The sequence below is a fragment of the Bubalus bubalis genome, chromosome X (genome assembly GCF_019923935.1).
Source record: "Bubalus bubalis isolate 160015118507 breed Murrah chromosome X, NDDB_SH_1, whole genome shotgun sequence".
Lineage (NCBI taxonomy): Eukaryota > Metazoa > Chordata > Mammalia > Artiodactyla > Bovidae > Bubalus > Bubalus bubalis.
The window spans coordinates 23,253,426-23,269,736 of NC_059181.1; the positions used below are offsets into that span (position 1 = coordinate 23,253,426).

The 16,311-nt window shown below is 40.4% G+C and overlaps 1 protein-coding gene across 3 annotated transcripts in view; it reads right to left on the reverse strand.

Moving 5' to 3' along the window:
• Positions 1 to 16,311, reverse strand: part of PCYT1B (phosphate cytidylyltransferase 1B, choline) — a 148,626-nt gene that overhangs the window by 64,345 nt on the left and 67,970 nt on the right. For all 3 annotated transcript variants that reach the window (XM_025276004.3, XM_025276003.3, XM_025276005.3), the window contains exon 3: positions 5,373 to 5,489. In XM_025276004.3, the coding sequence (XP_025131789.1) occupies positions 5,373 to 5,489 (117 nt within the window). The remainder of the gene's footprint in view (positions 1 to 5,372; positions 5,490 to 16,311) is intronic.

Genomic DNA, 16,311 nt, shown 5'->3' on the forward strand with positions numbered 1-16,311 from the left:
TATGCAGATGATAACACTAATGGCAGAAATGAGGAGGAACTAAAGAGCCTCTTGATGAGGGTGAAAGAAGAGAATGAAAAAACTGGCTTAAAACTCAGCATTCAAAAACTAAGATCATGGAATCCAGTTAGATCATTTCATGGCAAATTAAAAAAAAAAAAGTGGAAGCAGTGACATTTTACTTTCTTGGGCTCCAAAATCACCATGGACAGTGACTGCAGCCATGAAATTAAAAGACACTTGCTCCTTTGAAGGAAAGCTATGACAAATCTAGACAGCATATTAAAAAGCAGAGACATCACTTTGTCGACAAAGGTTCATACAGTCAAAGCTATGGTGTTTCCAGGTGTCATATATGGATATGAGAGTTGGACTGTAAAGAAAGCTGAGCACCAAAGAATGGATGCTTTTGAATTGTGGTGCTGAAGAGTCCCTTGAGAGTCCCAAGACCCTCTTGAGAGTCCCTTGGACTGCAAGGAGATCCAACCAGTTAATTCTAAAGGAAATCAGTCCTCAATATTTATTGGAAGGACTGATGCTGAAGCTGAAGCTCCAGTACTTTGGCCACCCAATGCGAAGAGCTGACTCATTGGAAAAGGCCCTGATGCTGGGCAAGATTGAAAGCAGGAGGAGAAGGAGGTGGCAGAGGATGAGGTGGTTAGATAACATCATCAGCTCAAAGGACATGAATTTGAGCACACTCCAGCAGACAGTGGAAGACAGAGAAGGCTGGCGTGCTGCAGTCCATGGGGTTGAAAAGAGTTGGACACCACTTAGCAACTGAAAAACAACAAGAGAATTTAAAATACCAAGAGCCAACTCTAATGTATTAAACTATGGGCTTTGGCTGATAATAATGTGTCAGTGTAGCTTCACGGACTATAAAAAATGCACTACACTGCTGCAGGATGTTGATAATGAGGAGGCGGTGTGTGTGTGTAAATCTTTTTACTTTCTGCCAGTTTTGCTGTGAACAAAAAATTTTCCTCAAAGTTTGTTAATTTTTTAAAATGTTAATATTTACAATATTCCTTAAATTACACATTTTATAACTATTTAAACTTAGGATGGAAAATTTTAGATGTCAATTTAAAAATTTTTAAGAAGGCGTATCAGTTCAATTCAGTTGCTCAGTCGTGTCTGACTCTTTGAGACCCCATGGACTGCAGCATGCCAGGCTTCCCCGTCCATCACTGACTCCCAGAGTTTGCTCAAACTCATGTCCATGGAGTCTGTGATGCCATCCAACCATCTCATCCTCTGTCGTCCCCTTCTCCTCCTGCCTTCAATCTTGCCCAGCATCAGAGTCTTTTCAAATGAGTCAGTTCTACGCATCAGGTGGCCAAAGTATTGGAGCTTCAGCTTCAGCATCAATCCTTCCAATGAATATTCAGGATTGATTTCCTTTAGGATGGACTGGTTTTATCTCCTTGCAGTCCAAGGGACTCTCAAGAGTCTTCTCCAATACCACAGTTCAAAAGCATCAATTCTTTGGTGTTCAGCTTTCTTTATGGTCCAACTCTCACATCCATACATGACTATTGGAAAAACCAAAAGATGGTATATAGTTTTTCAAAATTCTTTTTGGCATTGTGGGGAACGAAGAGTGAGGACTCTTAGTCTAAGACAATGGTTTTCAACAAAGGCTTCATCATCCCCTAGGATGCATTTTTGGAAATTTGTGGGACATCTTTAGTTGTCACTATATTTGGAAGCAGTGACTGGCATTTAGTGGGCACTGTGCCAACAATGCTAAACATCTTCCTAAGTGAGGAGCAGCCCCACATGAGAATTTTCCAGTATCCTGTAAGATTTCTGAATGTCTCTGTACAATTATTTTTAATTATTTGAATCTAGCCCCTAACTTTGTTTTACAATAATTGCAAAGTATTACTAAACAGCTGTGATAAATGCTGAATTTTAGGGACTTTCCTGGTGGTCCACTGGTTAAGAATCCACCTGTCAGCACAAGGGGCATGAATTTGATCCCTAGCTGGGAAACTAACATCCCATGTGCCCCGGGGCAACTAAGCCTGTGTACTGGAACTACTGAGCCTATGCCTCAACTAGAGAGAAGCCTGATAGATGAAACTAAGACCCAGTGCAGCCGAAAACAAATAAATAAATAATTTTTTTAAAAAAATGCTGAATTTTAGAGGAAGGCAACTACTATATACATAGAAGGAAGACTTCTTTTTCTTATGAACAATTCCCCAAAATGCATTTGCCACAGCCATGCCACTCAGCATTTGAGCTCCAATACCACCCCTGAAGAACCCTGCCTACACACAGGAGGTTGGAGATTGTTTAACAGACTAGGAATCAAACACAATTAAATTAGTGGAGACATATGAAATACAAGCTTACACTGAATTTTAGTAGGAGATTGGTTGCAAAATACTTCATGATATTTCCAGTTATTTTAAACAGGATAATAATAAATCATTGGAGAAAATAACATACTGAAATTATTTATTATTATTTACATTGCTTCGAGGTTTTCACTCTTACTCTGTCACTGTCGCCAGAAGTCTACACACATTTTTACAGCTTCATGTTTTATTGTTTCATTTCCCATCCATATTCTAGTCCCTGCTGCCAAGTCACTTCAGTCGTGTCCGACTCTGTGCGACCCCATGGACTGCAGTCTACCAGGCTCCCCCGTCCCTGGGATTCTCCAGGCAAGAACACTGGAGTGGGTTGCCATTTCCTTCTCCAATGCATGAAAGTGGAAAGTGAAAGTGAAGTCACTCAGTCGTGTCCGACTCTTAGTGACCCCATGGACTGCAGCCTACCAGGCTCCTCCATCCATGGGATTTTCCGGGCAACAGTACTGGAGTGGGGTGCCATTGCCTTCTCCCACTCTAGTCCCTATCATCTACCAAAAGATATGGTCTCCACGGTTGACTTAGTAGTTTAACATTCCCTTGGCTTCCACGGAGAATCCATGTAATAGCCATTGAGGAGGTATCTACCTTTCTTAAAACCCAAAAGAACTTTTTAGCCAACCCAATAAATCAGCTAGAGAGGACACTGGTCACTGCATTACTTGATGCTGCTTAGGCAACAACCCTCTGAAACAGAACTCAGAGCAGCCAGAGCTGGTTCTTCATCAGGGAGCAGTACCAGCTCTAGCTTTTGAGAGCTATGCAACGACTGTGTGGCTCCTTCTGCAGTTGTTCTCCTTCCCTTCTACTTTCATTCTTGGCTCTGAACTCCTGTCCATATTCACCTCTCTCAGTTCTACATCACCTGTGCTTTTATGAAAAGCCTCCTTAAGAGACAAGTCAATAAAACAACACACCTAGTTGTAGCCACCACATTTTCCCCTCTTGTCCCAACATTCTTATCTGGGCTGGTGGGAAGATCACTGCACAAGGAAGGTTCTGTGCTCTGGCTTCTGTGTGCCCTTACCTTTGTTTAAGTCTCTGCACAATTGTCAGTGCTTCAAAGGGTCCTCATCTGACCTCCACACCTGAAACACCCCTGCTTGCCCGGCCAGTCACCTTTCCCCTTAACCCTATGTAACATTTCTTCATAGTACCTCTCCTCCAGATTGTTACTGGTCAATGTCTGCCTCCCCTTCAGACTCTAAGTTCTCTGAGGACACAGTCTGCTTTGATGGTGGCTGCATCCTCAGTGTACAGAAGAATGCCTGGCTCATAGTAGGAGCTCAAGAAATAGTTGTTAAGTGAAGGAATCATTCAGCAAATCAGTGAAACCACTGCTGCTGAGTAACCTAGAAAGCTGCTGTTGTTAATTTACTGCTTTCTCGAGCTTACAAGAATGCACTGAAAGTCTATTTCCTTTGAACTTACTTTTGATGTGCTAATCCAGGGCCAGGGCAGTGCTCCTGTTAAGTGTTACCCACACCTAACCACTTCCAAATTCGGGTTGCCAAAATGACCAAGGGCTTCCCTGATAGCTCAGTTGGTAAAGAATCTGCCTGCAATGCAGAAGACCCCAGTTCCATTCCTGGGTCGGGAAGATCCGCTACAGAAGGGATAGGCTACCCACTCCAGTATTCTTGGGCTTCCCTGGTGGCTCAGCTGGTAAAGAATCCACCTGCAATGCAGGAGACCTGGGTTCGATCCCTGGGTTGGGAAGATCCCCTGGAGAAGGGAAAGGCTATCCACTCCAGTATTCTGGCCTAGAGAATTCCATGGACTGTATAGTCCATGTGGCTGCAAAGAGATGGACACGACTGAGTGACTTTCACTTTTCAAAATGACCAAAGCCAAACCACTGCAAAGGTCTCCCCAGGACCCAGAAGCTTAGGACCAGACTCCAGGTGGTAGTGCTCACATAAAGAATGGTTTTCCACTCAAAATAAAGGAAATGAACAGAGATGGGTCCTCTGCCCACCTTGGGTTCCCTCTGCATGATCTGTTCAGTAACCATTGCCTCTTATCATCTCTTCCTTCTGGAAAGAATTCTATTCAGGAACCATATGGTCACTATGTTCAGCAAAATCTGCAAACAATTCCTCCTAAATATTCAAAAGTAGTTTCAAACTTGTGAAAGACAACAAAATACTGTAAAAAACAGACATGTAGTTTCTTACTATCACCTTGCTCCCTCACAGGAGAGGTGTAAGGGTTGGTGGTATCTAGTTCATGTAATGCCACAAAAAATGATCATGGTAAAAGGAAATGCTGTTTCCAGAAGCTACAGAGAAGAGACCCAGGTCTCCCAGATCAGCCACTTTTCCTTTTACACAAACGGAAATCGGTAGGCCTTTTGGAAGAAGAAAATTTCAACCTACATCTAATTACCCTTCTCTCTCCACAGCTTATGAGCTCAGTCACTTCCTTCAGTGTAAACCAAGATTACTTGCATATATAAAACTCCATTTCTTTAACACATGGTGCATAAATTCAATTAATCGGGACTGTTGCAAGCCACTACCATTAGCACAACACTGTCCTAAGGGCTGTGGGTCACACCAAAGGAACAGACAATGACTTTGCTCAACATTAATCATCCTGAGTTTCCTCCAGTCTCCAAGATTTAAAATCAGAATAATATTGCTTTTCTCCTAACCCTCTAGGAAATTTCAGAAATAGGAACTGGAACATTCCTCAAACACAAAAAGAAAGGTATTAATGGAAAACACGAAGCAGTTACACTTGGTGGTATTATTAGTCTCTCTTTCTCTAGGAATCAACAGTTTATAATCTCATGATATAATTTCCCCTATGGTGTTTTTAAAATCTCATGTTAAATTTCAGGCAGTAACCAAGGAACCCAATATAGGCTGAATTGGGAGCATTAACAATGGGAGGTTTTAATGATAGAAGTCTGAAAGGGCTTCTTTTCAGGAAGAACATTATATAAGAGTTTTCCAGACAAAAAGAAAATGCACTTCTTACCTCCTACCAGCAGGTAGCTGTTGGGAAACAGTGTTTTCGCTTGCATAAGTGCCCTTGCATGACCTGAGTGGAAGAGGTCAAATATTCCATCTGCATATACTCTCACGGGCCTGTCAACTGTGGAAAAAAGAAAACATCATCAACAGAACTGCAGAATAAGGAATCCCAGTCACCTGATCCTTCCGTCAGTACAGCACTGTAAGAAGGTTTACCTGGAGAAAACACAATGTCTACATACCATCAGTTGCATATTAGTGCATGAAATTAATTTTACCAAGAAGTTCTTTTCAGGACATCAAAGCAGAGTAAAAACATAACAAAATTAAGATTGACCCAGAATGCACATTTTTAACTGCAGAGCACTGGGGAATTGTCTCGACCCAGAGTAGAGTCTCAGGTGGCTGAGTGGGCAGATTTAGACAGACCAGGCATAACCAAAGGGTTGGCAGAGTCAAGCCAGCAGGAATATAAAGGTAGGAGTGACTGGAGAGCTCAATGAAAGGCCAAACAAGTTCACCCTGGAGTCTGGCAGTCCCAAACAAAGACCCTAAGTCCTATTCCCAAAGGCAAAGACGCTGCTGTGCACCTCCTCCGAGTCACCATCACACAGTGAAATTCAGCCTTGGTAGAAGTAGTTACACCATAAAAATTGGCAAGTGTTCAAGTCAGGGCTTAATTCCCTCTGGAGGGCCAGTTGTTACACATTTACCACTGCACAAAGGTCACTCCCTATCCTCTTTGACATCCTAAGATATGGGGCAGTGGGGAGGCACATGCCCCAAAGAGAGGAGAGTCAGGGAGCAAAAGTTACATGTGTAGTGCTCAGGGATGGAGGAATGTGATCCATACTACAGTCGTCCCTAGGGAGAAAGGTCAAGAGAGCCAGAGACTCTCAGTGTGAAATATAGTGCTCTGGGAAGTGCCATGCCTTCAGGAAGAGGGACACACTTCACCACAGCTTCCTGGGAGTCAGGTGACTGTGCTCAGAAGTGCAGAGTGACACTTTTGCTGAGCCAGCCCAAAGACCCAGCACTTCCAATAAGAGGGAGACACCGGGAGGTAGAGGGGCTGGGCGCCAACGTTTACACCATTCTGGACTCTCAAAAAAACTAGAAAGTGAAAATATAGCCAACTAAGGGCTTCCCTTGTGGCTCAGCTGGTAAAGAATCCACTTGCAATGTGGGGGACCTGGGTTCAATCGCTGGGTTGGGAAGATCCCCGGGAGAAGGGAAAGGCCACCCACTCCAGTATTCTGGCCTGGAGAATTCCATGGACTATGTTGCAAAGAGCTGGACACAACTGAGCAACTTGGACCTCACTTTCACAAGCTAAATATGGCCAACTGAACATACATACTCTTATCTCCATTTCCTCTCAAACACCACAAGAATTACAGAGAAAGAATTAAAAAGGGATAATCCCCCAAGGACATAGGAAACAATGAAGGCAACGACAGTGGATTAGAGATGTCAACCACAACTTGGAAAGTTGGTTGTCACGTGCTGGGTATCTACAGGGAACAAGAATCAGAGGTGGGGCAGATAGGGAAAGGATTGCTGGTTGGTTGGCTTTATGAGACTAAGATTCCTACTAAATTTTTAAAGACACATTATTTTGATGTTATAATTTTTCAAAAAGAAATCAATGCAAACTTCTGTTGAATGATCCTCAAGTCTGAGATTTAAAATTGTGATTATTTTTTGACATACTACAACCTCATTAATTCAGAACATAAATTGAAAGGAACGTTACATTAATACATTCAGATGGTACAATGTTTCTAATAAATTAAATTTTTCTTATAAAAAAACTTGAGAGACTTTATTTCAGATAGGGAATTGCAATTATTCCCAATTATACACCATTTTGAGCAAACAGAATTGCCTTCACAGGATTATACTGTATTCTAAATAAGGCACAGTAAATAGAAAATACTTTGAAATAACAAACTGTCTAATGAGGGATCCTTGGTTTCAAAACTCTTATTCAATTTGATTTCAATTGAGGAAAATTTGTTTTAAGATATAAACCCCAAGGGAAAGCAGATGGCAGTTTTGCAGAAGTTTTTGTTATTGATTCAGAGGTGATCAAGATAAATAAATTCAGGAAGCAGGGAGGAAAGAAAAGTGAAGTGAAGAATGATGATATAATTAGGCTATTTAGTAGATCTTTGAAGAGTATTTATGGAGTTGATTTTGCAATAAGCTCACTTTTTTGAATTGTAGTGTGTCAGCAATTGCCAGACTAAGAAATTCTGCAGGACCAAAAAAAACACCCCCCAAACCCTGATCTCTTCAACAAATAAACTTAGAAAAAAAAGAAGAAAGAAAGAGATGAAGAGGGGATCTTAGAGATTAAAAGATATATTAAAAATATCTCAACATATTGTAATGTACAGACATTATTTGGATTTGGGTTCGAGCAAACTATAAATAAATGATGACATAAGACAACTGGAGGGATATATGTATACATACAGCTGATTCACTTCACTATACAGCAGAAACTAACACAATATTGTAAAGTAACTAGACTCCAATAAAAAAGAAAAGACAATTGGAAATTGGAACACTAGATATTTGATTATATTAAAGAATTACTGTTAATTTTTTAGGTGAGATAATGGTATAGTGGTTATATCTTAAAAAACCAGAGCTCTTATTTTTAAGACATTATACAGAAATATTTATGGATGAAATGATATGAAGCCTGGGATTTTGTTGCAAATAATTCAAGAGAGGAGAATTTATGAGGCAAGACTGGCCACAGGATGGTGGTTGCTAAGTATGGGTGATGGACACATGAAGGTTCATTATATTGTTCTATTTTCATGAATGTTTGAAATTCTCCATAATATTTTTAATAGACTGTGGCTTAACTTAATTTGCATATATATTTGCTTTAATCTTTGGAGGTTTTTCTGGACATCCTTTTAGGCATCTAGAGACTCTCCAAGGAGTCTATGCTGGGAACCACCGACCTGTGAAGCTACAGGTTTGGCAATGATCAAAAAGTCTCTCCACAGCCATGCTGGAAAGACCTTAAAGTAGCTCCCAATGACTCCCACCTCATGTTCTTCTTGCCTCTGTGCGATCCTCTCCCTTTGAAATGGGAGTAGGACCTATGCCTTGCTTCTAACCAGGAAAATATGACACCGGTGATAGATGTCTCCCCCATAATTATTTTACAGTGCGTAAGACTCCATTTTGCTAGCAGACTCAATCTTTCTCCCTTGGTGGCTTTGAAGAAGCAAGCTGCCATACTTTAGAGGGTCATTGGCAAGGAATTGCAGGTGGCCTCTAGGAGCTGAGGGTGGTCTCTGGCTGACAACCAGCAAGAAGCTAGACCCCTGGTCTTAGAGTTACAAGGAAATAAATTCTGCCAACGACCTGAGTGAGTTCAAATACAGATCTATCATGAATCAAGAGAAATAAGCCAAGTGACACTTTGAATGCAGCCTTGTGAATCTCTGAATAGAGGACTCAGCTAAGCCAGGCTCAGACTCCTTATCCATGGAAATTATGACATAATGAATATATATGCATTGTTTTAAGCCACTAGATCTGTGGTAATACATTAAATATCATACAAACTGAATACAATGGCAGTATAGATTTCCTGCCTACAGATTATTATGCTTTTTGAAAAGTATTTAAGGTAAATTCCTGTTTATCCTAAATGACCACAGCAAGGTATATCAGATAAATGTGATGTTCTGACAAAATGCAAATCTGTATACAAATCATTAATTTCCATGTTTCAAATAATTTATTAATAAATATGACAAACAACATGTAACACCAAAATGATGCTGAATATTTTCTTGAAGATCATGGATACAAATAATGACCACGTACACTACTGTGGGTAAAATTTGATTATTTTATCTACCTGGATCTTACATTCCAAATTTCTGTAAGTTATTCAGCATCTTAAAGTAAAGGGAACAGTAAAGATGGCTGTACTTAACAAATATCTCACACCATATACAAAAATTAACTCAAGATGGATCATAAACCTAAACGCAAAGCTAAAACTATAAAATTTCTAGAAGACCTGAGAAAACCAAAAAGATACATGTACCCCAATCTTCACTGCAGCACTATTTACAACAGCTAGGACATGGAAGCAACCTAGACGTTCATTGACAGGTGAATGGATAAAGAAGATGTGGTACATATATACAATGAAGTATCATTCAGCCATAAAAAAGAACAAAATTGGGTCATTTGTATTGATGTGGATAAACCTAGAGTCTCTGTCATACAGAGTGAAGTTAGAAAGAGAAAAATAAATATCATATATTAACATCCACTGGATCATCGAAAAAGCAAGACAGTTCCAGAAAAACATCTACTTACTGCTGCTTTATTGACTACACCAAAACCTTTGACTGTGTGGATCACAACAAACTGCGGAAAATTCTTCAAGAGATGGGAATACCAGACCACCTGACCTGCCTCTTGAGAATCTGTATGCAGGTCAGGAAGCAACAGTTATTTTTTTAATTTATTTATTTTAATTGGAGGCTAATTACTTTACAATATTGTAGTGGTTTTTGCCATACATTGATGTGAATCAGCAACAGCAACAGTCAGAACTGGACACGGAACAACAGACTGGTTCCAAATAGGAAAAGGAGTACATCAAGGCTGTATACTGTTACCCTGCTTATTTAACTTATAGGCAGAGTACATCGTGTGAAATGCCAGGCTGGATGAAGCACAAGCTGGAATCAAGATTTCAAGGAGAAATATCAATAACCTCAGATATGCAGACGACACCACCCTTATGGTAGAAAGCAAAGAAGAACTAAAGAGCCTCTTGATGAAAGTGAAAGAGGAGAGTGAAAAAGTTGGCTTAAAACTCAACATTCAGAAAACTAAGATCATAGCATCCAGTCCCATTACTTCATGGAAAATAGATGGGGAAAAAGTGGAAACAGTGGCTGACTTTATTTTTCTGGGCTCCAAAATCATTGCAGATGGTGACTGCAGCCATGAAATTAAAAGACGCTTGCTCCCTGGAAGAAATGTTATGACCAACCTAGACAGCATGTTAAAAAGCAGAGACATTACTTTGTCAACAAAGGTCTGTTTAGTCAAGGCTATGGTTTTTCCAGTAGTCATGTATGGATGTGAGACTTAGACTGTGAAGAGAGCTGAGCACCAAAGAACTGATGCTTTTGAACTGTAGTGTTGGAGAAGACTCTTGAGAGGCCCTTGGACTGCAAGGAGATCCAACCAGTCCATCCTAAAGGATATCAGTCCTGAGTGTTCATTGGAAGGACTGATGCTGAAGCTGAAACTCCAATACTTTGGCCACCTGATGTGAAGAGCCACCTGACTCACTGTAAAAGACCCTGATGCTGGGAAAGATTGAAGGCGGGAGGAGAAGGGGACGACAGAGGATGAGATGGTTGGATGGCATCACCGATTCAATGGGCATGAGTTTGGGTAACCTCCAGGAGTTGGTGATGGACAGGGAAGCCTGGCATGCTGCAGTCCATATATATATATATATATATATATATATATATAGGGATATATGTATACCTATAGCTGATTCACTTTGTTGTACAGCAGAAACTAATACAACATTGTAAAGCAATTATATTCCAATTTTTTAAAAATAAATAAAACTTCTAGAAGAAAAAATAAAAAAATTGTAGTGGCTTTGAGTTTGGAAAAAAATTCTTAAATAGGAACCAAAAAGGACACACTATAAAACAAATATATATATATATATATATATATGTATAACCTTATTTAAAATATTTATTCTTCAAAATACATTTTTACAAATATGAAAAGGCAAGTCTTCGGGAGAAAATATTTGGAAAATATGTATTTGAGACTTGTATCTGGAATATATAAAGAACACTCAAGACTCAATACTAAGATAAACAACTCTGAAAAGAGCAAAAAAATTTCAACAGCCAAATAGAGGATAGCAAATAAGGACATGAAAAGATCCTCAACCCCATTAGTCATTGCTGCTGCTGCTGCTGCTAAGTCGCTTCAGTCATGTCCAACTCTGTGCGACCCCATAGATGGCAGCCCACCAGGCTTCCCATCCCTGGGATTCTCCAGGAAAGAACAGTGGAGTGGGTTGCCATTTCCTTCTCCAATGCATGAAAGTGAAAAGTGAAAGTGAAGTTGCTCAGTCACGTCCGACTCCAGTGACCCCATGGACTGCAGCCCACCAGGCTCCTCCGTCCATGGGATTTTCTAGGCAAAAGTACTGGAGTGGGCTGCCGTTGCCTTCTCTGTCATTAGTAATTAGGGAAATACAAATTAAGGTCATCCTGAGATATTACTTCCTACTCATTAGAATGGCTAAAAATTTCAAAAATTATTGACCATACCAAGTGTTGGGGAGGATATAGAGCAAATGGAACTCTCATACACTGCTGATGGGAATGTAAAATGGTACAAATGCATTGGAAAGCAGTTTGGCAGTTGGTCAAAAAGTTAAATATATACATACCATATGGCCAGATAGGAGGCAATCATCAACTACATTACATGTGAATTCACATATTTGCAGGGCATGTTATGGGGTTTCTTGATATTGTTTCAGATTCAGCCAACAATAAAAGGGTGATAATTCATTTTTTTCTTATGGCTTTTTAAAAGGAGCTTGTTAACAATGCCTTAAAAGTACATTTGGGGGACTTCCCTGGTGAGCCAGTGGTTAAGAGTCTGCCTGTCAATGAAGGGAACATGGATTCAGTCCCTGGTCTGAGAAGATTCCACATGCCACAGGACAATTAAGCCCGTGCACCACAAAGCCTACCAAAGCCTGCGAGCTCTGGAGCCTGTGCTCCGCAACAAGAGAAGCCACTGCAACGAGAAGCCCACACACCACAACTAGAGAAAACCTGTGCGCAGCAACAAAGACCCAGTGCAGCCAAAAAGAATAAACATAATGAAGAAACAAATTATTTTTTTAAAGTACACATGGATTTACAAAGCATATGTATTTCACTTAATCTTTCCATCAATTCTGTGAAGTAGGTAGGGGAGAAAGGACTTACTATCCTCTCTCATAGAGGGACGAATGAAAACTCAGTAAAGCTGAGGAGCTTACCCAGCATCATACAACTGACTTAAGATATGATAATGTGATATATAATATGATAGGAGAGTTTGAGTGCAAACCAAACTCAAACGTTCTTCTAACTCATGATGCCTCCTCGAAAACTACATGCCAATATGGAGTCTTTCTTAAAAAAGAGAAAGAGAGACTGTTACCAAATGCCCAGTAATTATCTTTAGTATTGTTTTTATGTACAACTGATGTACAAAAAAGGTGGCAAAAAATTAAACTTTTAAAATCTAATAGTTTCCTATTTATAAAGTTTACATAGCTTTTTAAAAATGTTTATTTTATTTATTTGTCTTGGCTGCCTCGGGTCTAGTTGTAACATGAGGGTTTAATTGCTCCCTGGCATGTGGGATCTTGGTTCCCAGACCAGGGATTGAACCTGCATCCCCTGTACTGCAAAGCAGGTTCTTAACCACTGGACCAGCAGGGAAGTCCCTATAAAGTTTACATAGTTTTATATAAACTTTATCATTTTTTTCTACTTATAGGCAGTGATGCTACTTTCAGTCAATGATAAAGATTGATATTTGCTTTTTAAAATACATTAAAGTTAAAAAAGAGTACATCTAAAGAAAAATTAAGTAAATTATAGTACAGGTGACACATAAATAAGGCAAAATTCATTAAGGTGGCTCTTGAAACATGCATTTTGAAAGCTTTATACATCTCACCATGAACAGAACAATGCAAATTCCCTTTTTGTGAAGGAAAGTAAGAAATCACAACTGAGTTTCCCTTAGTCGGCTTTACTGGAAAGGAACCTATGAAACAATCATTTGGACTTGTCCTTTATCTCCAGGCAGAGGACTGATTCTTTCTGTCTCAGGATACGTACTAATAACCTTGGAGGGTCATAGCTCCACAGCTGGACAAGTTCAGCTAAGATTAACAGTGCCAGTTCCACTCAACAACAACAAAAAACAACCCAATCAAAAAATGAGCAGAAGACCTAAACAGACATTTCTCTGAAGAAGACATACAGATGGCCAAAACCACATGAAAAGATGCTTAATGTATCTAATTATTAAAGAAATGCAAATCAAAACTACAATGAGGTATTACGTCACACAAGTCAGAATGGCCATCATTAAAAAGTCTGTAAATAAGAAATGGTGGAAAGGGTGTGGAGGAAAGGGAACCATCTTACACAGATGGGAATGTAAACTGGTGCAGCCACTGTAGAGAACAGTATGGAGGTTCCTCCAAAAGGTAAAAATAGAGTTGCTGTATCATCCAGCAATCCCACTCCTAGGCATATGCCCAGATAAAACTGCATTTCGAAAAGATACATACACCCTATGTTCATAGCAGCACCATCTGCACTAGCCAAGACATGGAAACAACCTACATGCCTGGTGACAGACGAATGGACAAAGAAGATGTGGTCCACGTATACAATAGAATACTATGCAGCCATCAAAAAGATGCCATTTTAAAAAAGCAATGCCATCAAAGCCATCAAAAAGATGGCATCAAAAAGACTGGCATTAGGCATCAACAAAGCCATCAAAAAGATGCCATCAAGAAAAAAACCAGTGCCATTTGCAGCTACATGGATGGACCCGGAGATCATCATACTAAGCGAAGGAAGTCAGAAAGAAAAAGACAAAAAGCATGTGATATCACTTAAATGTGGAAACTAAAATACAATACAAATCAACGCATCTACAAAAACAGACTCACCGATATAAAGAACAGACTTGCGGTTGCCAAGGGGAGTGAGCAGGGGAGGGAAGGAATGGAAGTTTGAGATTAGCAGAGGTGAACTGTTAGATATAGTATGGATAAATGAGAAAGTCCTATTGTATTGCACAGGTAACTAAATTTAATACCCTGTGACAAAAATACCCTGAAAAAGAATATAAAAAAGAATATATGTGTATGTATAATGAGCCACTTTGCTGTACAGAAAAAACTTCCACAACATTGTAAATCAACTATACTTCAATAATTTTTTTTAAATGTGCTAGTTCCAACTGCTCTACTGTGCTCCTTCTCTTAAGGTTCCTCACCCTCTGACCTCACGGATGAGGTCCAGGAGCTAAAAGCTATGAGCAGCCTCTCTGAGAATTTATACACCAGCCCCTGTTTGGGTAGACCTAAACCTGTGAAACATAAAGTAGGCTATCATATGAAGTCATAAAATGGGCTAGTGAAGGAGTTAGTGAAAGACTTTAGTTACAACTATAATCCTGAAACATGCTGTAAACCCCCAATACAGGCCTCTTTCCTCTTTTTGATGGGATGTTCAAGACAGCACCACAGAAGGGTGCTTACTAGTCTTGAAAATTACCAAACACTTCAAAAAGGTAATGACGTTTTTCTTGTCTTCTTAAACAATAGTCAAATAGCAAGATATTTTAAAAATTCTGTGAGCTTCTCTAGTAACAATCCAATGCAACAACTATTCTTTAGATAACCGCCACAATACTTGCTCCAACCACGAACAACAGTTACTCTTAAGCAGTGGTTCTAGCAGTATAGTCCCAGGACAGGCACTACCTAGGAACTTGTTAGAGATGCAAATACTTGAGCCTCACCCAGACCGAAATCTGGGAGAGGGGCCCAGCAGAGGGTTTTAATAAGGCCTTCAGGGGGTTCTAAGCAAGCTAAAGTTTCAGGACCACTCTCAGTGACTATTAGAGTGTGGTCTAAGACGAATATGTGCCTTGTAAGTAATCAAAGAACTAACTTCTTGTCACTTTTTAACACTGATATTAAAAGTTCTAAGTCGGGCTTCCCCAGTGGTCCAGTGGTAAAGAATCCACCTGCCAGTGCAGAAGACACAGGTTCAATTGCTGATCCAGGAAGATCCTACAGGCCATGGAGCAACTAAGCCCATGCACCAGAACTATTGAGCCTGTGCTCTAGAGCCCGAAAGTCACAACTACTGAGTCCACAGGCCACAACTACTGAAGCCCACATGCCCTAGAGTCTGTGCTATGCTACAAGAGAAGCCACCACAATGAGAAGCTCACACACTGCAACTACAGAGTAGCCCCCACTTTGTGCAACTAGAGAAAAACCTGTGCACATCAACGAAGACCCAACACAGCCAAAAAAAATTTTTTTTTAATTTTTAAAAGATACTCTAAATAAAGGATTTCCTAGCAGAAGTTCCCTTGGCCAGATGCCCACCAAATATCACAAATTCTCCTGGATGACTTCCCAGTATGGTCACCTGAGACAAAAGGGGAGAATTTCTGAGAGTAGTAGTTCACCTTTGCTCCACCTCATCCCTCCTCTAATGACCTGTGTACCACAGAGCCCACCGTACAGGTATTTTAAAATGCACCATCTTATTCTAGCTTGAGTCTTAGGCTTTAAACCTCTTGGCGGGACTTCCCTGGTGCAACAGTGGGTAAGAATCCTCCTGCCAATGCAGGAAACACAAGTTCGATCCCTGGTCCAGGAAGATCCCACATTCCATGAAGCAGCTCAGCCTGTGTGCCACCGCTACTGAACCTGTGCTCTAGAGCCCGCGAGCCCCAGCTACTGAGTTCACATGCCCTAGAGCCCATGTTCTGCAACAAGAGAAGCCACTGCAATGAGAAGCCCGTGCACTGCAACTAAGAGCAGCCCCGCTCACCACAACCAGAGAAAGCCCGAGTGCACCAACGAAGACCCAGTGCCACCAAAAATAAGATAAATAAATTATTAAAACAACAACAACAAACACACACTTGGCAGTTAGCCTACAGGTACTCAGTCTCACTCAGTCACCCCCAGCAGCAGGTCAAACTCTCTCTGATTCTATTTCCAACTGATGAGCTCCTTTTCTTGTCCCAATCTTTCATTCGTTCATTCATTCATTCACAAAGTATTGAAT